The following is a 27216-nucleotide window of genomic DNA, read 5'->3' as shown; positions in this document are numbered from 1 at the left end:
GCCTTCCCCTCGCCTCGAGCCCGCTCGCGAGTGTATTAAATTCTTTTCATTTTTCTGCAGTTCTGAGTTTTTGAGTCTTTGTCGGTCTGTCGTCGGTTCTAACTCTTTTCATTGCCCGCTCGCGAGTGTATTAAATTCTTTTCATTTTTCTGCAGTCCTGAGTTTTTGAGTCTTTGTCGGTCTGTCGTCGGTTCTAACTCTTTTCATTTGGAGGTCTCACCGAGACCGCTGCCTTCGCTTGAACCGACTGACTGGTGAATGAAACTGGTGGTGGTGGCTGTCAGGCTGGGCCGTGAGTCTCTCCTGACTGTGACTGACAGACGTGTCAGGGGGTCGCAGGCCACGTCTTCAGGGGACGCCCTGGAGTGTGCGGACGACCAAGGACGCTTGGCTGTCCATTTGCTGTCTCAGACAGATTCTGTGAATTTGTTGCCAGTTTCCATTCGAGCTCGTAGGTCCGGACCATTAGATTGGGTTTTATTTTCTTTTTGCCGTTCACGGCGTAGCGGGCTTGTTTGTTTGTCTCTGCCACTGTCCTGTTTGTCGCCTTCTTTGTGTGTCTTTTTGTTTATGAGATGGGACAAGGGCTCTCTACCCCGTTGTCTTTAACCCTATCACACTGGTCTGAAGTAGATGACCGCGCTCATTTGTCTTTAGTCATCAAGAAACGCAAGTGGCGGACTTTCTGCACGTCTGAATGGCCTACTCTCGGCGTTGGGTGGCCAGCCTCTGGGAATTTCCATAAGGACACCATCAAGGCAGTAAAGGCCATCATATTCAGCCCAGGACCCCACGGCCACCCAGACCAACAACCTTACATTTGGGTTTGGCAAGATTTGGCTACTGACCCTCCTTCCTGGGTCCGACCCTTTCTTCCTCCACCTGCTGCTGTCCTCTCTGCAGTTTCCTCGGCAGTTCCCTCGGCCACCACGAGCCGTCCTAGTTCTTCTGTTCCAGATACCTGCTCTGTTCTTCCCCTGAAGTCACCAGAGCCAACGGCACCCCCTTCATCCCTCTACCCTCCTCTTCCTCCTTCCGTCCTCCCTGAGTCTCAAGCTGATCTCCTTCTCCTTGATTCTGGTCCCCCTCCCCCATACCCTAGGAACGTTCCTGCTGCTGCTAACGACTGTGACCCGGTCCCTCCGCTGATCGCACAAGGACCCCCACAGGAAGAGGGCCCGGCACATGGGACTCTGAGCCGGAGGGCACACCCCCCAGATGATGTAGCCGTTACCCTGCCTCTTCGGCCCATTGGACCCCTGTTCCTGACGGACAGGGGGGGACATGCCAGCGCTGCAGTACTGGCCCTTCTCTTCCTCTGACCTTTATAACTGGAAGGGAAATAGCCCACCCTTCTCAGAAGACCCTACCAGACTAACCGATCTTCTTGAGTCCCTTATGTTCTCTCATCAGCCTACCTGGGATGATTGTCAGCAGCTCCTCTCTGTCTTTTTCACTTCTGAGGAAAAGGATCGCATTCTTCTTGAATCCAGAAAACTGGTCCCTGGCCCTGATGGATGACCCACTCAGCTACCAAACCTTATAGATGAGACTTTCCCCATGCGACAACCTAACTGGGACTCTAATACGCCTGCAGGTAGGCAGCAACTCTTGCTTTATCACCAGACTCTGATGGCAGGTCTCTGTGCAGCAGCACGCCGCCCTACCAATTTGGCTAAGGTAAGAGAGGTGACCCAAGGGCCTGAGGAATCCCCATCCAGATTTTTAGAACGACTAATGGAAGCCTATAGGCGATATACCCCTTTTGATCCTGAGTCTGATGAGCATAGGGGGGCTTTGGCAATGGCTTTCATAGGTCAGTCAGCCACTGACATCCGGAGGAAGCTCCAGCGGATGGACGGATTGCAGGACATGGCTCTTAGGGACTTAGTTAAGGAGGCTGAGAAAGTGTTCTACAAAAGGGAGACTGCAGAAGAAAGGGAGCAGAGATTAGAAAAAGAACGAGAGGAAAAAGAAAGTCTGAGGGACAGACGTAGAAATAGGGAATTGGCAAAAATACTAAGCACTGTTGTTGGAAGACAAGATAGAGCAGGAAGAGGCAAACTCCTGGGCCCACGCCAGAGACTAGGTGTTAACCAATGCGCCTATTGCAAAGAAGATGGACATTGGGCTAAACATTGTCCAAGGATAAAGAAAAAGACTGTGGACCTCCTTGCTTTAGATAATTAGGGCCGTCGGAGTTCGGATCCCCTCCCCAAACTCAGGGTAACCTTTAATGTGAAGGGGACTCCCATTGATTTTGAGGTGGACACGGGGGCCATCTATTCGGCCTTGCAGGCCCCCTTGGGACGCCTTTCGAGCCGTAAATCTTTGGTTCAAGGGGCAAATGGCTGTCAACACCGCTCCTGGACCACCAAGAGAACCATGGACTTAGGACGAGGGACTGTACAACACTCCTTCCTGGTCATCCCAGAGTGCCCTGCCCCGCTACTAGGAAGAGATTTACTCACTAAGCTGGGAGCTAGTATAAATTTTAAACCTGGCGGGCCGAGGTGACCTTTAATAACCCCCTTGTTGACTCACCTGTTGTAACTATGCTTACTCTGTCTACCGAAGATGATGAATACAAACTGTATGAGGCCCCTAGCCACACCCCATCCTTGGAGGGAAACAAGTGGCTAGAGAATTTCCCCCTGGCGTGGGCAGAGTCAGCGGGACAGGCCTGGCGGCACAACGGCCTCCGGTGGTAGTGACTTTAAAGCCCGCAGCCACCCCAGTGCGAGTTCGTCAATATTATATGACCAAGGAGGTACGCGATGGCATAAAACCCCACATCCAGAGGCTGTTACACCAAGGGATCCTGAGACCGTGCCGCTCTGAATGGAATACACCCCTATTGCCAGTAAAGAAACCTGGACGGGGGACTACAGGCCAGTCCAGGACTTGAGGGAGGTTAATAGTCGGGTCGTGGACATACACCCCACTGTGCCCAACCCCTATAACCTCCTCAGTACTCTCAGCCCTGATAGGAAGTGGTATACGGTGCTCGGTGCTCGACCTTAAAGATGCCTTTTTCTGCCTGTGACTACATGAAGATAGCCAGTCTTTGTTCGCTTTTGAATGGTCTGACCCTGAGAACGGGCTGAGCGGACAACTCACCTGGATGCGGCTTCTCCAAGGATTCAAGAATTCTTCACTGCTGGTCACAGAAAAACCTCCTTATCTTCCTCGTTTTTACACTTTCATCTTGTGGCAGGCTTTCAGGCCTTGCTTTGGGCCACGAGGGGATGGGTAACTTCAGGTGTTTGATTTAGAAGTTATATTCTTTGTGTTCCATATTGTATATTCACTGTATTAAAGTCCCTTTTCATTAATGTTTTATGTCTTGTCTTGTTGCAGAGGATGGCAGAACCCACTTAGAGCAGGCAGTTTTTGGGGCTTCAGGGGTGTCCCTCTCCCCCTGTGCTCTAACAGATTTGCTGCCCTATAACATTATGACCTCCCTTTTTTGTATAATCATAATATCAAAATATTCTGAGCAACCTTCAGTTTACAATTGGATTGCCTCAGCCCTGACAAACAAGCACTGTACCAGGGTGAGAAATTCCTCTTGAAGTCAAAAGTCATTAAACAACTGGCTGGTTAATAAAAACAAATGGCTGTTACTGCAAAGTCTAACTGCCAGACGGAGGAAAACCCAAATCTTATCACTCTATCTCACACAGCCTTCTACTCAGTTTCTAAATAACCACTCAAGCTTTCTACTACCTAGTCTTTAGATATGGAAATTTACCCAAGTCACCTATTCAGAGCTAATCAGGTTTTTTACCATCTAGACTTCAAGGAAACTCACTTAAACTTTCTAACAAGTTTTTCAAAGAACTTTACTGTAATTTGATTTACAAGAAATTTCCTCTTCCTGCCGCCACTTTATTTTACCCACTAGGATGTCTCCATGAGAATGAAAGCCATTAAGTAATAGACTTTATTTTGGTTAATCTTCACTGTGGTAAATATAGTAATATTAGTCTTAAGTTGTGAATCTATGTACCTGTTTTAACCTTGATAGATTGATTTTAAAAATGTTATAATCTCAACTAAAGGTCAAAACGACCCCAGACTATTCTTAGAAAAGAGACAATTGTGATCTCAGCCCATTTCATATGCTAATGTCATCCCTCTGCCTGCTTGAAATGTATAAAATAAACTTCTGCTGAAGGCAGAGCAGGAAGACTTGCACCCAACTCCCATTCCAATGTCTTCCTTGTGCCCGCTCCCCCTTTTATCCTTTTTCCCCTTTTTCTAGGAATCTCCACTTGCTGATGCTGTTCCCACCTTGAGATCCTGCCTGTTTTGCCCCCCAATAATCCATGATTGGGGACAAAGAGTCTCTGACAGGGGATCCCTTTACAATTATGGGACTTCATGCTTCTAAATGACATAGGGCAACATATATTTTTAACATACCAATTATCATAGTGTTCTTGTTGTTCTCATTATCTAGTACAAATTACTTGGCTACAGGATTTAATTGTATTTGAAACTCAATTCTACTTTACTAAGGTTGCGAACCTGAGAAAATCATGTAAACTCTTTGTGCTTTGGTTCCCATACAATAAAATAGGAGTAGGCATGTTGGAGAGTATCAAACAAGTTCCAGCCAGTGTTCAAGCACTTGATGGCTGTTTTCTTCAGTTTTATGTCCATAATGTATTATAGTCCAATCATAAAATGTGAATTTTAAACATTTCACATAGCTAACATTTAATTACATTTTCAGGTATTATGGCAAACATCTAAAGAATGACTTCTAACTTACGGAGAACCACATACTGTTTGTTTCATGTAACTATATTTCTCATTCTTCCCATTATCCTAATGCTAGGCAGCATTTTTTCATTCAATTACCTGTTGCATTTACTTTTTTTTCTTTTTAAAGATTTCTTTATGCATACAAGAACTGGGGTACAGACCAGAGGTGCAGGGGCTGAGAGAATTCACCAAAGACAGAGTGGGGAGCAAAACAGGAAGATTTACTGAAATACAATTGCTTAGGGGGGCAGTGGGCAAGACAGGAGAGGGCTACTCTGCCATGTGGGTTAGGTCTCTGGCTGGGGATTGAACATGTGCTACAGTGGCTGCGGAGAGCATCATAATAGTGAGACTTAACCCCTGCCACCAAGAAGGACTTACCTGTCCCTTTTGTAAACATGCTATTTCCTCTGATCAAACAGACCCAGAGTTATTCATGTAACCTTCTCATATAGTCCAACACCTCATAAAAAATTGATTTCATATCCATATCAGAGGCGGAAAACATGCTTCTTGGTTTCTCTCTAACGCCTTTGCCCTTAATCGATCCAGACATGGACATACAATACAAGTGAGTCTGTGAGACATGAGATGTTTGCTGAAGTCTTTTTTGTTCTTTGTACACAAATGAAGTAGTGTTTGTTTGTTTGTTTTTCTCTTATATCCATTCAGAAGCATTGTTCTTAAGCTTTTGAGGTTAGAACTGTGGTGAATATCTTGCTACCAGCATTGGGAAGCCAACAGACCAAAGAGGAAAAATGAACAAAGCCATCCTTTGAAACTAGTCCTTTTGGATTGTCAGTTATATAACATAGCTCAGTTCCTTATTGTTTAAACCATTTTGAGTTTGGTTTTCAAGCAACATAACTAATCCACTGTAAAAGTGTTATAAATATATATAGTAGCCCATACAGTTCCAATTGTCAAAAATAGTGACATTACCGTTCACCCATTTTGGCTTTTCTGACAAAGTTTCATACTGGTTTATCTTTATATTCTTTTTCTGTGAGATTGTTTCCATCTCTAACAGAAAATTTATGAGTCACATAACATTTACTTAAGTTGCCAAAATTTTTGATTCTCAATGCAAAGCCACAAGCTACATTTTCTAGAAGAAAGACAAAAAGGTGGGGAAAAATATATTTTCCCCCACATTTTTAAGATCTCTCATTTGTGGGCCTTACCTGATTTGATTGCAGGCCAATGAGCTTGTTCTATTCTGTGGTCTTCATACTTTATGTCCAAATATGCAAAAATGTAACGAATAATCTCTCCTCTCCCCCTCATGTTAAAGTAAGTGAGTTTGTAGTATGGCATGATGTGATTCTGGAAAGAGAAAAATGGAGAGTATTTTATAAGCTTTGTAGAAATGTTTCCAATTTTTTCTATGGAGGTTTTTTTTTTTTTAAGATTTATTTATCTATTCATACAGAACTGGTACAGGCCAGATTTGTGGAGGGTGAGAGGATTCACCAGAAACAGAGCGGGGAGCAGAACAGGCAGATCGACGAAGTACACTGCTGAGGGGAGCAGTGGGCTGGTCAGGAGAGGTCTGCCACGCCATGTGGATCTCCTCGGGGCAGGGCAGGCGGGGATTGAGCTCATGCTGAATTGGCTTAAGCTTCTTTAGTGCAGTGCTTTAACCCACTGCACCACCAGGGAGGGCCCTTCCATGGAGGCTTTTGAAAGCTTAAGCCCTTTTCTGGGGCATTACAGGATAGATCAAAATACGTTTTTAAGATATACTATTTTTTATTGAGATAACATTGTCATACCTCCTTAAATTAATGTACCACAACACACCCACCCCCCAAGAACCCATAGGTAATTGAGCCTTATTTTTTTGTTACCATTTGTACACATTTCTACAATCAGCATTCTAGGGTTTGTATTGGTTTAGTTTTGTCTATCTCTGTTGTATTCCACCCAGGAATGATATCATCAGGTATTTCTCTTTCTCATTTATTTCACTCAGAAAATCACCAGTTCTATCCATGTTGTCAAATGATAAGATTTCATCTTTTCTGATAGTGAGCAGTATTCAACTGTGCATATATGGTCCATATCTTCTTACTCTACTCTTCTGCTATTGGACACTCAGTTGTTTACACAATTTGTAAACGGTGCTGCAATAAATACAGCAGTGCATATATCTCTTTGACTTAGTGTTTTGCATTCATCAGCTATATACCTAATAGTGCAATTGTGGATCATATGTTAGATCTATTTTTAAAAATTTGAAAACTCCATATTGCTTTCCATAGCGACTAGTCTACATTCTTATCAACAGTGTATGTGAATTCATTTTCTTCCATATCCTCACCAAAACTTCTTTCTTTTGGTCTTTTTGATATGGACTATTCTCACAGATGTTAGATGTCATCTCATTGTTTTGACTTGTATTTCCTGTTAACAAAAGATGAACATTTATTAATCCATCTATTCATGTATGCTTGTATATCTCTTTCAGAGAAGTGTCAATTTTACTCTTCTGTTCATTTTTTTTTTGATTGGTCACTTGTTTTCTTTTTGTTGATTTATATAATTTTTTTACTGACCTTATACAATAACCCTTTGTCAGATGTATGAGGTACAAACATTTTCTCCCATGAGACAGAATGTTTTTTTCAGTTTTAATGGTAGTTTCTTATATTATGCAAAAGCTTGTTAGTTTTATGTAGTCAAAATTGTTTACTTTTGTTTTTGTTTGCCTTGTCATTGGAATAGAGTCCCCAAATATATCACTGAAGTTAATGTTTTAGAGAATTTGTCTGTTCTTTCTTCTATGGTATTTATTATATGCTTTCAGGAATGAAATAAAAATTGAAACCGAGAATAATTGATTAGAACTGAGAGTCCTGAAATAATTCCAAATTTATATTAACAGTTAACTATTACAAAAGAGCCAAAAGTATACATTGGAAAAAGGGAAATCTATTCAATAAATGGTGCTGGGAAAACTGGACAGCTACATGCAAAAGAATGGAAACAGATCACTATCTCATGCCATACAGAAAATAAGCACAAAATTAACTAAAGATTTGGATGTAAGGCCTGAAAATAAAATGCAGAGAAAAAAACATAGCCAAAACATTCTATGACTTTGGTTTTAGTGGTATCTTTGGGGATTCAATTCAAACAGCAAGTAAAAATAAAAATAATGTTACTGCATAAAACTGAAAAGCTTATGCAGAGCTAAAAAAGATGACATTTAAACTCAAAAACACCCACCAAATGGGAGAAAATGTGTGTACCATATACATCTGAACAGTGGCTAATATCCAAGATCTATAAATAACTCACACAACTCAACAAGCAAACAAATACTCCAATCCACAGGTAAACAAAATTGCCAGACACTTCTCCAGGAATGACATAGAGATAATAGATAATAGAAAATAGAAATAGATAGTAGATAATAGAAAAAAACAGATAATTCTCCAACCATCAAAAATATATGTGCCTTTGATCTGATAATTCCACTTTTAGGCATCTTCCAGAAGAATTTTTAAAAATACTAATTTGAATATGTATATGCAACCCTATATTTATTGCTTTACAATCAAAATTATCAGTTACTGCAATAACCCAAATGCCAAATAACAGATGAGTAGATGAAAAGAATGTGCTACATATACACAGAAAATACTACTCATCATCACAAAAGATGAGGTCTTGCTGATAATGCTGAATTAAGTGAGAGAGAAATATTGGATTTCATACCCAGATAGAAAATAGAGAAATAGGTGGGAAACAGAAATAGTAAAGAACAGACAAAACCAACCCAATACAAACACTACAAGACCATAGAATTGAGACTACCTGAGGAGGAAGGTGTAAGTGGAAATGAGAGGGTCTGGGGACTCCATTCCTGTGATGGAAGATTATGGTTTCTGGGGTAGAGTGTGAAGTATGGTAACACATTTTGAACTGGTGTGAACATGTACGTATAGTCAAGCATAGTGTTATAAATCCTCTTTGTGGATTATTTTGAGCCAAATTCAATCCAAGCCATACAGTTTCAAGAGACTCTCTTACCACTTCCTTACTTACCTAGAAGTATGAATTTTGCAGTTTGACTCAGATTTAGGGTTATCCCCAGAAATGACCTTTTTTAAGCCATGGAAACTCATCTATATGGCAAACATCTAGTAAAAAAGCATCTGGTCATTATCATAAACCCCCTCCCCTCTCCTGAAGCCAAAGGTCCTATCCCATTTCATAGCTCAGAAAAAAATATTCTCACTTAACACTAGTGGCTTTAGAGTCTTCATTTATGCAGATCCTCCATACATAGATAACTCAATTCTCCTACTAATCTCTTTGGATTTAACCTGATGGCTAAATGAAGCCAAGAAGAACACAGAGAGATAGAGGATAATTCCTCCCCCGCCCCCCCCGGCTTTATACTTCAAAGCAACATTCCATCTAAATGAACATCATATCATATAAAAGTTCAAACATAAATCATAAAAATCTAGATTGCTGAGTTTATGCCTTCAGTTCATGCATTCTGGCTGTGGAAGAAATAACCTGAAAATAACTCTCTGGTTAGCCCTTTAAATGCACTCAGGACTCAGGAAATGACTGCAATGGCAATTTCTAGTGAATCAATTTTGATGGGCCCTGGTTTCCCATGTCCACATGTGGAGCAGAGGTGGCAAACAAGATCCCTTTAACCACTCCATGTTCAGCACCACCTCCACTAGTCAATCCTATACTCAACAAGTAAAATACGGCTAACTCACATATCTTCAAATGTGAGAAAAAGATTCATTAGAATAACTAATGAAATTTCCAAGATGCACAACTCAGATAACTTTGAGGGTGAAAAACGCACATAAGAGGTTCAAATTTGGGAACAAAGCACAGTTCACATCAGTACAATAAGACTGTTTCATATAATACACAGCAATAACATCTAGATGCATACATAAAATTTGTCTAGCCTAAGCAAATTGCAAATAATAACCAGGTGAGACTGAGACCCAAATATGATTTGACTAGCCTAGGCAAACTGCAACTTCCTATTTCTTGTTAACTTCTTTCTGAGTCCTTCCATTGCCCTTCTGTGTTAAGAATCCAGTGTAGTTAGAGATGAATGTATTTCCTGAAATGAGGCAGAGACAGAAACAAACACATGTTTTAAGATTTCTTTTACTAAACTAACCACTGGCTTCCTTCAATTCCTAAGAAAGTTCCTGATTCAGCAGATAAACATAAAGGTCATTTAGAATTTTGTTTGAATAATAAGGTGCATAGATTCTGAAAGGGCAGATGAATGAATGACTAATGTATAACTTGGATAGGAACTTCCAAATATGTACTTATATAAGTGTAGCTATTTAATGTAAAATTACATTTTAGATTTTAGTATATACTAAACTTATTTAGAAATGAAATATTTTACATGAAAAATAACTTTTTTTTTCAAGTTCTAAGCTGGGTGCTTTTCTACCTTCTAAATTTTTATTTCTTTTTATTTTTGTTAACACTGATACATTTCAGCTGATTAACATCAACAAAATGGAGGAGTATTTAACCCTAGAAGCAATTTTAATCCAATCATTGATAAAATACAAACACTATAATCAAACCATTTAACTCTAACTAAGCAGATATTGTATTCTGTATACTGCTAGGAGAAGGTAGTAAAACAATCTGAAAAATTGCAGTGTTTCCTGTTGGTGGGAATGCAAACAAGTACAACCACTATGGAAAACTATTTGGAGGTTTCTCAAATTGCTAAACATGGAGCTTCCATATGACCCAGCAATCCCACTCTTATCTACCCAAAAGACACAAAAACACTGATTCAAAAAGACATCTGCACCCCCATGTTTACTGATGCTTAATTTACAATTGGAAAGACATAAATCAACCCAAATGCCCAAAACTAGATGACTGGATTAAAAAGATGTGGTACATGTACACAATGGAATATTACTCAGCAATCAAAAAAGATAACCATATGCCTTTTGCCACAACATGAATGGAGCTGGAAGGGATCATGCTTTGTGAAATAAACCATAAAGAAAAGGAAAATTAACAGATGGTTTCACTCATAGAATAAGTATAAAGGACCAGGGGAGAAAATAATAATAATAATAATAATAATAATAATGAACAACTATATACCAGAGACATTTTACAGAAGTGGAATGGGGAATGAGATAAAAATGGTGGGGCGAGGGAAGTGCAGTGGACTATGGTGATGGCACACAAGTGAACTGGTGGTGGGAAGTCCGTGGGGATTACAACTGAGATGGGAAAAGGCACAAAATGATGTAAAACTAAACTATTATTTAAAAAGAAAAAGAGGATTTGACGAATAAAAAAAATTGCAGTGTTCCAGTCATCTATTTTTGGGCATCTGGGTTGCTTCCATGGCTTATCTATTGGGACGAGTGCTACAATAAGCATAAGGGTGCAGGTATCCTTTTGAATTTATGTTGTTGTGTCATTTGGGTAGGTAGGTACTTAGAAGTGGAATTACTGGATTATATGGAGTCTTCATTTTTAGTAGTTTGAGGAACTTCCCACAGCTTTCCATAGTGATTGGACCAGTTTGCAAGAAGACCTGGTATAAATATGCAATGGAATATTACTTAGCAATCAAAAAGATAAACCCATGCCATTCACAGTAACATGGATGGAGCTAGAAGGGGTTATGCTCAGTGAAATAAGTCAGAAGGAAAAAGAAAAAAGAAAAATGCTGGATGGTTTTTCTTATAGGAGGAATGTACAGGTTCCAAATAAAGGATTAAGGGGATAAAGTAATTATAATAAAGTAAAAATGAAAACTAACAGGCAACTTTAAACCAGAGACATTCTGCAGTAGGGGAGGAGGGAGCAGGATCACAACAAGGGTGGCAAGATCACAAGGGACTATGGCAATGGCACATGGGTAAATCGGTGGTGGGGATTTCATGGGGGCTATTCCCAATATGAGAACTTGCATACATTATACAAAAAAGAAGAATGATGTAAAACACACACACACACACATACACACAGACATATGTATATATAAAGGGATGAGAAGAAAAATTTAAAAAATCTCTGTGCCAGAAAGTTGAAAACAATCCAAACTCAACATCATATCAGAGAAAATTAATATTTATCTGTCTGTCTGTCTATCTATCTATCTATCTATCTATCATCTATCTATTAAGATTTATTCATTTATGCATACAGAACTGGGGTACAGGCCAGAGCTATAGGGGTGGTAAGAGGATTCACCAGGAAGTACACTGCTGAGTTGAGCAATGGGGGTTGGGAGCCATCTGCTGCACCATGTGGGTCACCTCCTAGGGCTGGGGATTGAACTTGAACCGAAGTGGCTGCAGCTACTTGGTGCTGGCCACCAATGTTCACTTATAAAGTTATACATCTCAAAGATTTCAGCAAATACCGGAAAGCACTGATAGGATTTTTGTAGTAATTTTGTTAGCTAGAAAATTTAAAAATAAGAAATTATCAGCCATTTTACAATTCAGTACAAAATCTAAATACTATTTATAGCTAGTAGTTTATTAATAAATTTTGTTCTACATGAGTTCTTACTTTTAAGTACAAGGAACTTCAAACATACCTGGGAATTTCATATACATTTTTATATATGCCTGGTAAAGGTAAAATGAAATTTTAAGATTAAAGTATAACTACAATGGCTACTTGTGAATCAACAATCATTCTTTTCTAGTACTGACCAGTAATAAACCTCACAAAATATGGCACCATAGAAATTAATGCCTGTCCATCCACTGTATAGAACAGTGGTTAAAATGGTATAAATTGGATTATTGTTCATTTTAAAACAATGTTTAGCTCCCCTCCCCCACTTCATCCAATAATGCAATTAGATATATAAATTAATAGAAAATAAGAAGTTAAAAAAAAAAAAACCTAAATTGGGTCTCCCTGGTTGCAAGGGGTTAAGTCTCAGCATTACAAAGCTATCCGTGGCCTAGTCAGTTTAATCCCTGACTAGGAAACTGACACACATTTTGAGGCAGATGTGGCCTGTCTCACCTGCTGCTCCCCTCAGCAGTGTACTTCATCAATCTGCCTATTTTACTCCCCGCTCTGTCTCTGGTGAATTCTCTTACCACCCCGCACCTCTGGCCTGTACCCTAGTTCTTGTATTCATGAATAAATAAAGATTTAAAAAATAATAAGTAAAAATGCATAAATTGGATTTCAGACAGCAATCAGTTGGAACATTCTTGTTTACATTGGAACTTCTTTAATATTGCAGCACTTTTTTAAAATGGTTTTTTTATTTTTAGATTTTTAATAAAATTATTTATGCAAGCAGAACTGGGTGCAGAGGTGCAGGGGTTGTGGGAGGATCCACCAAAGTCAGAGTGGGGATCAGAGCAAGCAGATTTATGAAGTACCCTGCGGACAAGACTGGAGAGGTCTGCTGCGACATGTGGATCACTTCCTGGGTAAGGATCGAACTTGCACTGAAGCAGACTCTGCGAGCTTCAGAGTGCTGTGTTTTAATTGGCTGTGCCACCAGGGAGGGCCTTATATAGCACTTTATTACTCTGTAACAGTTGGAGATAAAAAATGCTGATTTCCATCATTCATAATGGCATTTCTAGCTCAGTCTGGAAAAATTTTCAGGTCGAAGTAAAACTGTAGGACAGTAGAGAAATAGAAAAGCCTTTGTAACTGGGTAAGTTATTGATTTTGCTCAACACTGGATATTTAATTTTGAATTAACAAGTTGGAATTTATTTTTCTATCAAAGCCCAACTAAATATAATTTTAAATGGTTGCCTCACATTATGCTAACACAGGAAGAAGAACTTACTATTCTTTGGGGGCTCAAGTTCAAATTCCTAACCTGGGGTAAATCCCTTAAACTATCTTTCAAACCAACTTATGATAGAATGCAGTTTTGACAAAACATGGAACTGTTTCAACAAAATCACCTTAAAGTGAGAAAAGAACATTACAACTGAGATCCTTCAGCTTAGAAAACAAAAAGTGGAGAACTAGAAAGTAAAATGCTACTACACATATTGAAAACAGCTCTTGGAAAATTGCTGGAAGACATCACAAACCCTGATTAGAACAGAATTTTTCCTCTGGTATCGACTATATTTTCTATTTTAAAATGTACCTACAGAGGCCCTCCCTGGTGGCACAGCGGGTTAAAGCACTGCACTGAGAAGCTAAAGCCACCTCCTCATGAGTTCGATTCCCGCCTGCTCCGGAGGTGGCGCTGCAGACCTCTCCTGACCCGCCCGCTGCTCCCCTCAGCAGTGTACTTCGTTGATCTGCCTGTTCTGCTCCCCACTCTGTCTCTGGTGAATCCTCTTGCCGCCCCTGACCTCTGGCCTATACCCCAGTTCTGTATGCACAAATAAATAAATCTTTAAAAAAAAAATGTACCTACAGAGTCTTTCAAGATGCTTAAAAATCTCCCATACCTGTATTTCTCTTAGAAAGTAACATTTATTTCCATGTGATCACTAATATAGAGAAAAGGTTAGAGAAATAAAAATAAGGTTACAGTGAGTGATATAGATGAAATCCGTTACAAAATTATAGTCACTCAGGATAAGACAGTAGTAAAAATAAAACTCAAGTCAAGACTTAGACTATCTTGTTTCTTATCTTTGTATAGTTCAGTCATATCACTTACTTGTGCTGTTTCTCTTCAGAGTATCTAGAGTCTTCTGTGGCTCTTGTGCCAGAGCCCCTTGGGTTTATATGAGAAGTAATGCCAATCACAAGCCAATGAGAGAGGAGAGGAGTCTTCCATCCACCCCACTTCCTTGATTTCTTAAAAAAAAAAAAAAAAAAAAAAACCACCATACAGTTAAGGCTGAAAAAAATTCTAGTCTGGAGCTTTTCTAGGATTTCTATGTAGAAATAACCTAACAGGTTTGCATACAGTGGGTAAATTCAAAGTTACAGGTGCTGGTGAGTGCCTACTGTTGTGTTCATTTGTTTTTAAATCACACAACAGAGGAGTTTCAGGAATGAGTACAAATAGATCCACTTTACAGAAGATGACATGGCTCGTTTGCTCATTTCCTTGTAGTGTTGTTGAAGGCTCCTTCACTCACCATGTCCTCCTTGGAACCCTCTCACACACTCATCCCTTATTTGCTTTGTGTTTTCCACTTCAATGTCTGACAACAGTGTTGTATTTTATTTGTTTCTCTCTCCCCTCTAGGAAGTAAGCTCCATAATGACAGGCAGTTGATTAGTTGACACTTGGTAGCTGAACTTAAAAAGAAAAGAGAAAAAACATGAAATAAAATTCTCTACTGCTTTAATACTGAAAGCATCACTTGAGAAGTCACAAACTCTTACTAGAACAGGATTTTTCCCTATGACATTGCATGTATTTTCTTGTTGACATGCACCTGACTTATTTCACTAGTGCGCTCATAGGCCTGTGCCTTAAAACGTGTCTAATGCACAGAAATCTCTGAGGGTTAGTGGTGTTAATACCGTTAGCAATTGGACCAAAGGGAAGATCATTTCCTTTTAAGAGTAGCTGCTGAAATTTTCATTCCCTCTGTGGATAGATGTTGAGAGGACACCAGGCATTTTGTAGGCATCCAAATATATTTGAAGAGTGAATCATCCCAATATATGTATTCCCTCACAATTCACATTTTTATAAGGACTCTAAATTTTGATTGCTATTAGTTTATTTTATTCATATTCCTTTCTCAGAAGAGCTGTTTAAAGTAAACCCTGGAGTAGATGATTCTAACACATTTTGATAGTTCTTGCACAGATCAAGAACAAATAGCTAGATTGTTTTAGAAATTTATTTTTTCACTCCATCATTGAGGAATAATCCAACTCTAATATTAGGACAGTTCGATAAAAATGATTCAGTAACATACATGCCTGTGCATTATTCCACCTCTGTATTATCCATGAAACAATTTAATGACAACTGTCTTCAATTTCCATAAAATTACTCTCACAGGTAAGATTTTCTATTTGTAAGTGCTTTTAACTGTCAGAAATGGTGCTTTTATTTATTATGGGTATTTATCCACTTATTGTAAACATAAGAAATGAAAATAGATATAAAGAGAGTCTACAACTAATAAGAGAAAATAATGGTCTCTTAGCCTCCAAAAAGACATGTATAGGCCAAAACCAAGCATAAATGAAATGGGAGCTGTAACCAAACATGTTGTGTTATCTTTTACTGAGTTTTTGTTTACATTTAAAAAAATGACATTTTTGTTCTTCACTGCAATAATTTTTTTTTAAGATTTATTTACATTTATGCAAAACTGGGATACAGGCCAGAGGACTGGTGGGTGAGAAGATTCACTAGAGACAGAGTGGGGAGCAGAACAGGCAGATCAATAAAGTACACTGCTGAGGAGAGCAGTAGGAAGACAGGAGAGGTCTGCCACATCTTGTGGGTCAGCTTCCTGATGAGGGATTGAACTCCTGGGGCAGTGGCTTCGGAGAGCTTCCTAATATGCTGCTTTAACCCATTGCGCCACCAGGGAGAGACCCACCGCAGTAATTTTTAACATCTATTTTATAGCTTAAGAAACAGATGTAGAGAAATTAGGTAAATTGCCCAAGAATTCTAGATAGGCCAAGCTAGGTTAAAATGTTAACCGGGCCCTCCCTGGTGGCGCAGCAGGTTAAAACACAGACTAAGAAGCTAAAGCCACTCCAGCATGAGTTCGATCCTGCTCCGGAGGTGATCCAGATGGCACAGCAGACCTCTCCTGAGGCAGCCACCTGCTGCTCCCCTCAGCAGAGTACTTTGATGATCTGCCTGTTCTGCTCCCCACTCTGTCTCTGGTGAATCCTCTCACCACCCCTGCACCTCTGGCCTGTACCCCAGATCTGTATGCACAAATAAATAAATAAATCTTTAAAAAAAAAATCTTAACCTTCTGAGGCCCTCCCTGGTGGCACAAGGGGTTAAATCTCAGCACGATGCTGCAGCCAAGGTAGAAGGAGTTCTATCCAGGCCAGGGAGCTAAACCCTCCTCCAACCTCTGAGCTGCACCTCAGCTCTTGTATACATAAATAAATACATCTTTTTAAAAAATCTTAATCTTCTGATGACATATTTAAAATTCTTTCTCCACTTTGTGTCTAGTACAAATTAAAAAATCACATATGCAATAAATGGCAGGTTTTTTTTCTTTTCCTATAACGATTTCCATCCAATTTTGCTGGAGATAAACAAAGTAAAGAATCATAGATTAGGGGAGGAGTGACCATCTGATTGAAGGTCATTGGCTGACCGCAGCTGTCGCGAGGACACTATCTCTGTGTGCCTGATTTCCGTATCTGCAGTTTTCTACTGTTTCTGCAGTACCACCACCATCTGCCACTCTTTCCCCTAAAGTGCTAGTTCAGTCACTTGTGATGCTGCTTACGTTGCCAACTGCCCACCAGCCACCACATTTCTTTCTTTGCTGAGGTCTCCGCACTTCCCTGGCAACACTAGAGGGTTCTTGGGCTCCTCTGCTGTCAGAAACCACAGCTTTTCCTTCCGCAGTCTTCTCCTGTTCCCAGCCCAGGTCAGGGTGCTGCCAAATTTCCTAGTATGTCCACACCTGTGAGTCTGTGAACATGCTATTAATCTCTTTGCTTCTGTTTCTCCATGTTTAGACAGGAATTGCTTGTAATAAATATTGAGATCTTCATCTTAGTCAGGTATTGTTCTGGACAGTAGAGGTAAAGCAGTAAATAAAAACATTAACAAAATCCTTGTCCTCACAGACTATTCTAATATTAGTAAGAACACCTTCATAGTGTTTTCTTTCTTTTTTTTTTTTAAGTTACATTGCACTAAAGCATCTACTTCTTAGCGCAACATTCTGAATCAACAACTATATATATATATATGTATATATATATATATGCCATTCATCACTAAAACTCCAATTCTAATCTTTTCCACACTACTGGCCCCTTTTACCTGGTTTGCCCACAACTCTTCCCCTTCCTTTTAGGTAACTGTAAATTTGGTCATATATTCCAAGAGTTTATTTTTGTTTTATTTAGCTCATTGACTTTTTATTTACTGAGATAAATGAAATCACACTTTTTTTCCATCTGACCTATTTTACTAATGAGTACATGGTATATTTAATGCATAGTGATCTCTGAGTGCTAGTGACTGTTAATATTGTTAGCAATGTGTTAGAAGGGCAGATCATTTGCCTTCAAGAGTGCCTGCAAAAGAATTATTGGTCTCTCTGCAGTTAGGCTGTGGAAAGAAAAGCTAGGGAGAGAAGCAGTTATCAGGAAACTCATGTTTGCACAGGCCAGAGGTGTGAGGGGTGAGAGGATTCACCAGAGAGAGAGTGGGAAGCAGAATAGGCAGATCAACTGAAATACACTGCTAAGGGGAGCAGCAGGCTAGACAGTAGAGGTCTGCTGTGCCAGGTTATTTCTTGCCTACGGATCTCACTCGGGCTGCTGTGGTGGTAGCACTGAAAGTTAATCCCTGGGCCACCAGGGAGGCACAGGCCACTTTAATTTTTCACCTCCCTTCATCCTCTCCTGAGGAAAGGAGCACAGAGACAGCTATTTGCTTGGACAGAGGAAGAAGAAGAAGGAAGGAAGTAGACAGTAAAAATTCCTAGAGAATCATCTCACCATACTCCATGGCTAGTGCAGAAATTCATGAGCATGGCCTGCATGAACACCCAGTGCAGTACTGAGTAAGTGTCACACTTTCTACCAGTCATTTCAAAGTCAATTTAACTGAATATATCCTCACCTTCCCTAGTGACTCTGTAACAATAAAACTCTTATGCAAGCAGTAATTAATTAGCAAGTTCCTAACTGAAATCCAACATTAACAGAGTCTAGACATGTTCTTGTTTTCCTTATTTTTCAACCTGCGTAATAAGGTGGTTATACAAGGTACTGATGACGCCTGCCTCACGTCCTGATTAATGTGGAAGCAGGAAATGGAATCCCAATGCCTACATCTCCCAGCTCTGGAAATTTTGGCAGATACTTAACTTCTCTCCCCATCATTTCCTTAAGGCTAAAATGGTGATGATAAAGTTCATTTTGATATTTCAGATGGGAAGGGATTAAAATTAGATTAAATATTTAAATCACTCTGCACTGCTTGTCATGCATATTTCTATAATAAAGAAATTTTCAAAATAGTCCGGCTGTTAGTTCCCCTTTATTTATTTTGATAAAGAGGAAGTTTCTAGACCAAACCAATTTTTAGCTGCTCTATAAATGGAGAAAAAGGAAGTCCTCAAGAGAAACCCACAGAACTGCCTTTTCTCAGCTGTAGGAATATTTTGTTTAACTTATTTAAACAAAAGATTTCTTTTTCATAGTCAGTTACTGAGAAACTAAATTCATATAAAACAAAAGTGTTTAATCTCAGACTGAGAAGGCAGGAAATGAAAAATATGTTTCTCTTTTTGCTTCTAATCTAGTTAGGTAATTGAAATGTGCTTAAAAATTTCAGTGTCGTTCTGCTCCCCTCTTTGTCTCTGGTGAATCCTCTCACCCTCCGCATCTCTGGCCTGTACCCCAGTTCTATATGAATAAATAAATAAATCTTTAAAAAAAATCTTCTCTAAAAAAAAAAAAATTTCAGTGTCTATTTACTCAGATTTCAGCAATGATAATGCTATTTTCTTCATCTGACCATTGATATTCTGAAAAGTAATACAATCTCTAAGACTGTGAGTAAATGTTGTTCTGCTTAATCTTTTGACAAAAGAGGATTCTCAGATGTAAATATGTAATAAAAATACCTAGTATCTGTTAACTGCTTCCTGTAGACCAAGCATTGAACAAGCCCATGGTTCATGGACTTGTATATTTATTTCCTTTGCTAGAACTAGAAAGTTTTCCTCTATTATGTCTCCTTTAAGCTGTGCATCCCTTCTCTCATTCTTCTCCTTTTGGAATGCACATTATCTTTATATTGGTTTTCCTAGTGAAGTGAGACAGTTCTCAAATTTTATCTGCATTTTCCCTCTTTTCATATCTACTTATTTTCTATCCTTGTTCTTTGTGTATTAGTATCTTAGAGGTCACTTCACAATCTTTCTTTTATTTTTTTTAAAGAGTAGGTTTTTGGTTTTTGTTTTTTGTTTTGAAAATTTATTTCTTTATGCATACAGAACTGGGGGAAAGGCCAGAGGTATAGGGATGTTGAGAGGATTCACCAGAAACAGAGTGGGGAGCAGACCACGCCAACTGACAAGTACACTGCTGAAGGGAGCAGTAGACAGGTCAGCAGAGTTCTGTTGCGCTATGGGGATCATCTCTAGGGCGGGGATTGAACTCATGCAGAAGTGGCTTTCGCTTCTCAGTGCTGTGCTTTAACTCACTGAGCCACCAGGGAGGGCCCCCAATCTATCATTTTATTTATTCTGTCTATATGGATTTCTCCAGAAGAATTTTTAATCTCAATATATTGAGTTGTTTACGTCCAGAATATCTGTTCTTTTTTAAAAAAATATATTTATTTTGTTGTTCGTTTTAAAACAATGTTTACTTTCTCCCCTCAGGTGTAGATACCATAGAATTTCCTCCCACAATTCACCTGTGTCCCCTGTGCTCCTCCCTCTCTTCTTTTCACCCCTCTCCACACCTGGATATCTCTGGTTTATAATTGTATGTTTGTTTTGTATTGCTGTTATTTTTTCTTCTGTGTCTTATTTGGTTCCCCTATATTCCTCCTATAAGTGAGACCATCCAATTATTTTTCCTTTTCCTTCTGACTTATTTCACCGAGCATGATCTCTTCTAGCTCCATCCATATGACTGCAAATGGCATGAGATTATCTTTTTTGATTGCTGAGTAGTAGTCCATTGTCTATATATACTACACATTTTTTATTCATTGTCCTTTTTGAGCATTTGGGCTGTTTTCCAGTTTTGCCTATGGTTAAATAGTGCTGCAATAAACACAGGGGTGCAGGTATCCTTTTGAATGAATATTTTTTAGTCCTTTGGGCAAATCCCTAGGAGTGGAATTGCTGGGTCATATAATGGCTTCATTTTAAGTAGTCTGAGAGATCTCCATACAGCTTTTCACAATGGCTGTACCAGTTTGAATTCCCATCAACAATGTAGGAGAGTTCTCTTTTTACCAGATCCTCGACAACCTTTGTTGTTGCTAGTTTTTGTGATATGTGCCATTCTTACCATTGTTTTTTAAAAAGATATATTTATGCATACAGAACTGGGTCACAGGCCATAGGTACAGGGGTGGTGAGAGGATTCACCAGAGACAGTGTGGGGAGCAGAACAGGCCAACTGACAAAGTACATTGCTAAGTGGAGCAGTGGGTGGGCCAGGAGAGATCTGCCGTGCCATGTGGATCACCTCTGGGCAGGAATCGAACTCATGCTGAAGTAGCTTTAGCTTCTTAGTGCTGTGCTTTAACCTGCTGCGCCACCAGGATGGGCCCTCTTACTATTTCTTATGGTGGTTTCTCATTGTGGTTTCTAAGGGATAAATAATATACCTGATTATAAGGGATATTGAACATTTTTTCATGTGCCTGTTGGTCATTTGATTCCATCTCTGGAGAAATATCTTTAAGTTCTGCCTATTTCTTGGCTGGATTGTTTGCTTTGTTTTTTGTCCAGCCTTGTGAGTTCTTTGTATATCTTTGTGATCAGTCCCTTATCCATTGTATGGGGTACAAAGGTTTTTTTCCAGGCATTAGGGTATCTTTTTGTCTTGGTTAGTGTCTCTTTTGCTGTACAGAAACTTTTCAGTTTTATGTAGTCCCACGTGTATATCTTTTCCTTCATTTTCTTTCCTTTGGGTGATGAGTCTTTAAAGAGAGATGTGTATTATTGAGATGTGCATCTTGTAGTATTTTACCTATATTTTCTTCTATATATTTAATGGTTTCAGGTCTTATGGCAAAATCTTTTATCCATTTTGAGTTGATTTTTGTGCATGACATGAAGTAGTAGGCTAAATTCATTATATTTTCCCAGCACCATTTATTGAAAAAGCTGTCCTTGTTCCCATTGCATATTGTTTGCTCCTTTGTCAAAGATTAATTGCCCATATGTGTATGGGTTTATTTCTTGGCTTTCTATTCGGTTCCATTGGTATGTGTGTCTGTTTTTATTCCAGTACCACACTGTTTTAATTATTATGGCCTTGTAGTATAGTTTGAAGCTTGGCAGTATGGTACCCCACCATTCTCTTTGCTTTTGTCAGTAGAGCTTTGGCTATTTGTGTGTGTGTGTGTGTGTGTGTGTGTGTGTGGTTCCATATGAATTTCATTAGTATTTGTTCTATTTCTTTGAAGAATGTCATTGAGATTTTTATTGTCAGAACATTGAATTTGTAAATTGCTTTTGGAAGATTGGCTATTTTAATATTGTTAATTCTCCAATCCATGAGCAGGGGATATTTTTCCATTTTGTTGTGTCTTCTTCTATTTCTTTTAATTGTGTTCTATTACTTTCTTTGTAGAGGTCTTCTTCTGTTTGGTTTAGTCCCGAGAATTTGAATTTATTTCTGTTTGTTTCAAGTTTAAAGGGAATGGTTTTCTTGATATCTTCTTCTTCTTTAAATTGTTTGTATATGGGAGGGCTACTGATTTTTGTGTGTTTACTTTGTATTTTGCTACTTTGCTAAACTGGCTGATTATTTTGAGTAGTTCTTTTGTGGAGTTTTTAGAGTTCTCTCTATATATTATCATATCATCTGCGAATAGTGATAGATTTGCTTCTATTTTCCCTATTTGGATTCCTGGTATGACTTTCTCTTGTCTTATTTCTTTGGCACAGACTACCAGTATTATATTGAAAAGCAGTGGTGGGAGTGGACATTCTTGTTTGGCTCCTGACCTTAAAAAAAGGCTTCCAGCTTTTCACCATTGAGAATAATACTGGCTCTGGGCTTGTCATATATGGCTTTTAGCATGCTGAAGTATGTTCCTTCTATTCTGAGAATTTCAAGGGCTTTCATCATAAATGGGTGTTGAATTTTTTCAAATGCTTTCTCAGCAGCTGTTGATATAATCATAAGGTTTTTACATTTCTTTTTTATGACATTGGTCAATTTTCATATACTGAACCATCCTTGTGCCCCTCGGATGAATCCCACTTAATTGTGGTGTATTATCCTTTTAATACATTGTTGGATTATGTTGGCAAAGATTTTGTTGAGGATTTTTGCATCAATACTCATCAGGGAAATTGGCCTGTAATTTTCTCTTTTAGTGTTGTCTTTGTTTTGTTTGGGTATTAGTGTAATGTTGGCTTTATAGAACATATTTGGCATATTCCGTCTTTTGCAAATTATTGAAAGGGTTTGTGTTGGATAGGTACTATTTCATTTCTGAAAATTTGGTAGATTTCATTTGTAAAACCATCTGGTCCCTGGTTTTTGTTTTTGGGAAATGTTTTGATTAATGTTTCAATTTCACTGCTTGTAGTTGGTTTAGGTGTTCTATTTCTTTATCTAGCTTGAATTTGTCCATCTCTTCTAGAATGTGACTTTGTTTGCATATAGGTGTTCATAGTAATCTCTGATTATTCCTTTGATTTCAACAGAGTCTGTTGTAATTTCTCTTCTTTTGTTTATGATTCTACTTAACTGTGTTTTCTCTTATTTTTTCTTTGTGACTTTGGCTAGAGGCTTATCTATTTTTTCAAAGAACCAACTTTTGGTTTCATTGATCTTTTGGATTTTTAAAAATTTCTATTTTGTTTATTTCTCCTTTGATTTTTTAAAAAAAGATTTATTTATTTGTGCATACCGAACTGGGGTACAGGCCAGACGTGCAGGGCGGTGAGAGAATTCAACAGAGATAGAGCAGGGAGCAGAACAGGCAGATCGCCAAAGTACACTGCTAAGGGGAGCAGCGGGCAGGTCAGGAGAGGTCTGCCCTGCCATGTGGATCACCTCTGGGGCAGGCGGCGTTGGAACTCATGAGGAAGTGGTTTCAGCTTCTCAGTGCTGTGCTTTAACCCGCTGCGCTACCAGCGAGGGCCTCTCCGTTGATTTTGATTTTTTAAAAAATATTTATTTATGCATACAGAGCTAGGGTACAGGCCAGAGGTGCAGGGGAGGTGAAAGGATTAACCAGAGATAGAGTAGGGAGCAGAACAGGCTGACTGACAAGCACACTGCTGAGGGGAGCAGAAGGTGGGTCAGGAGAGATCTGCCAGGCTGTGTGAATCACCTCCGGCACAGGCCTTTCTACTCCGGGGTGATTTTGTTCTTATCCACTGGGTGGCGCCAGGCACCTCTCCTGAAGGCATTTTAGAGTTGCGCTTTTTTTTTTTCTTTCAGATCTCTGGTAGAGGAAGTGGGGTAGGTTGGAGAGGCTCAGTGGCAGTGGGTGACTTGCATGCCTCGCAAGCTGCCCACCCCTGTATGAATCCAGTGTCGCTAGCCTTCGTGCCTGGGTTCACAGATCTGTAACTCTCAGATCGAGAACATGGGAGGTAGTAGGTTCAGTGCCTGCAGTTTGGTGGTTTATGTGCCCCACTCCAGAGCCAAAATGTGGGCTACATGTTATTTTTTCCTTTGTCCTCCTCAGAGCCTTCTGGTGATATGGCAGCTCAGTAATGTATAATGCTGGCTCTAAACAATACCCTCTGGAGCACAGCTTTTCCACTCACCTCTTACTTGACAGAGCCTGATTCTCTTCTGTTCCATCTCACAGTGTGTGTTGAAATCCAGTGTCCAAGAGGTATTCAAGTTTCACCCAAGCCATGAGACTCTGTGGGTAAAATGGCCCTCTGATTAACTTTCAGTTTTTTGGTTTTTGTTTTTTTTTTAAGAATTTACTTATTTATGCATACAAAAACTGGGGTACAGGCCAGAGTTCAGAGATGAGAGGATTCACCAGAGACATAGTAGGGAACAGAAAAGGAAGATGAGTTGAAATATACTGCTGAGGGGAACAGCAAGTGAGACAGGAAAGGTTTATGACATCGTTTTTGGTCACCTCCCCTGCTGGGACTAAACTCTTGCTGCAGTGGCTGTGGATGCTGTCCCTTAACCTGTTGTGCCACCAGGGAGGGTCCTGATTAACTTTTTTTTTTTTTTAAAGACTTATTTATTTATTCATACAGAACTGGGGTACAGGCCAGAGATGCGGAGGGTGAGAGGATTCACCAGAGACAGAGTGGGGAGCAGAACAGGCAGATTAATGAAGTACACTGCTGAGGGGAGCAGCGGGCGGGTCAGGAGAGGTCTGCCTCGCCATGTGGATCTCCTCCGGGGCAGGCGGGAATCGAACTCATGCGGAAGTGGCTTAAGCTTCTTAGTGCTGTGCTTTATTTAGCCCGCAGCGCCACCAGGGAGGGCCCCCTGATTAACTTTTAGCTGATATTGCCATGAGTAAAGCCTGGTACCACCTCTATCACTATCTTGGCCCTATGTTTTATTACTTCGATTTTTTTCATGATTTGAAAATATATTAATCTGAAAAGTGGATTTTGTCATGAAATGTAGAAAATGGTGATTTTGGAGAATAAAAAGATGTGAGAAAACTTCAGAACTCTGTAAGGGACTAAGAAATGCAAACATTGATAGCTATGTTGTCTTGTTATGTACTTGGTATTTACTCAGTGTTTTAATTTGTAAATCTCAAAGCTATAAAGCAAATTCAATATTTGAACTAACTAGTTCAAATGCCTTCAGTGTCTTTGCTATTAATCACTGTGTTAGTTCAACTTATTAGTAACACCTGAATTATTTATATATTTATAGATATAAAAATATATCTATAACATATATATATGTTATATATTATCCTATTAAATTAGTTCATTTCCAGACACTTATTCTTATAATTAATATTTCTTTAGTCTAATGAATATCAAATAAATTCCTGATTGAAAGTCTTCTTACACAGATTTTCTTACCACTTCATTCTAGTATTGAGTTTGTATGTTTTCATATCAAAAATGTAGGATTTCTGGTAAAATTCTTTCAGTTTGGCCTGTGATCCAAAAAGCAAATTACTTAAAACAAAGGAAATATTGATTCTGCTGACAAGACTAAACTTTCTGCTGTCCTGTGTCTATGAAGGAAACAAAATTTTAGTGAAAATGATGATTACAGAGATTAGATAAAATTGCAATTTTTACAACACAATTATACCAGACAATAAAAGTACATGCAGTTTTTATAAGTGAAGTAGAAGCAGTTTTCAGTTATTGTGAAATGTCAAAAAATCCAGACAACAACAGTTATACTAGAGAACATTTTTCTGGCTTCCAAGATACATGTTTTTAATATAAGTACTTTGGTTCTTCAGAGCCTGAGCCATATGGAGAGAAAATAGCAATTGTTTCCAAAATGCTGGAATGTAGCCCATGAAAACTGGAAATTGTATGTTTTCTGGCAGAATGCACTTTTTCTCTTTCCTTCCTTCCTTCCTTTCTTTCTTTCTTTTTCTTTTTGCTGTAAATACTTTAAACCATCCACGGAAAATGGTGGAGCGCAAATAGAATGAGGTACCTTAGTTGAGGGAAAGATTCAGAATTACCACTAGGCTCATAGTTTGGAGTAGTTTATTTAATGGTAAAAATGTGTTGTATTGGACACCAAATGGAAGAAAAATGTGACTATAAAAACAATTGGATATTTCCTGAATATTAATGCAGTTCCTATGTAGCAAACATATATTATGGTGCTGTAATTATTATCACCTTTATTGCTCACTAGGGTGGTTTTGATCATTTGACTATTTCCTCAAAATCCACCTAATTTTTTATTGAAGTTTTATTTTCTTTCAAAGAAAGAAAATTTCCATCATCAAAGACTTCTGTGTAATATAGGCAATGAAAAGTATAACATCGTGTCTAATTAACATGAGATTATCATGCAGATAATAGTCACACAACTACCATCTGTTTCACAATGGCCACAACAAATGTTTTCATAAGGACTTGCTCATCTTCTTTTTTAATTTTTTTTACAAATGTTCATTTTATATGGTTTATTTTCATAATGGTATGAGGTAACACTTGTTTACAACACTGCATATAGTTCAGTATAGGTTCACATCTCTTCAGATGTGTGTTATCACTCCACAGCCACCACCAAGACACCCACAGTCCTTCACATAGTCCACTGCCTCCCCGTCCACTATCCTCCATCATCTATCTTCCTCTCTGATGGCCTCAGTTCTATTGCCAGATCTCTAGGATTTGTTCAACTTGGTATTGTCTGACTCTTTGTTTTTCTATAGTCCATGTGAGTGGAATGAAACCATCTATTTCTTTCTCCTTCTGGTTTATCTTGATTAGCATAATCTCTTCCAGTTTCATTTGTGTTCCCACAAATGACAAGAGTCATCTTTTATATGTGGCTGAGTAATATTCCATATTAATTATATGTATAATACACATACCATATTTTTGTGCTTCTGGATGTCTGCTATGAATACTTGAAAATATTGTATGAGATGGTTTTTAGGTTTCATTATTATCTATG

The 27216-nt window shown here is 38.9% G+C and overlaps 1 protein-coding gene across 1 annotated transcript in view; it reads right to left on the bottom strand.

The window, feature by feature from the left end:
* Positions 1–6090, bottom strand: part of HPGDS (hematopoietic prostaglandin D synthase) — a 30789-nt gene extending 24699 nt beyond the window's left edge. Inside the window, exon 1 of the mRNA XM_004681114.2 lies at positions 5958–6090. Coding sequence (XP_004681171.1) covers positions 5958–6090 — 133 coding nt within the window. The remainder of the gene's footprint in view (positions 1–5957) is intronic.
* Between the last annotated feature and the right edge of the window lie 21126 nt (positions 6091–27216).

The sequence above is a fragment of the Condylura cristata genome, unplaced genomic scaffold (assembly GCF_000260355.1).
Source record: "Condylura cristata isolate star-nosed mole 26May11 unplaced genomic scaffold, ConCri1.0 scaffold00012, whole genome shotgun sequence".
In the NCBI taxonomy this organism is placed as follows: Eukaryota; Metazoa; Chordata; class Mammalia; order Eulipotyphla; family Talpidae; genus Condylura; species Condylura cristata.
This window is presented reverse-complemented; position numbering and strand designations above follow the sequence as displayed.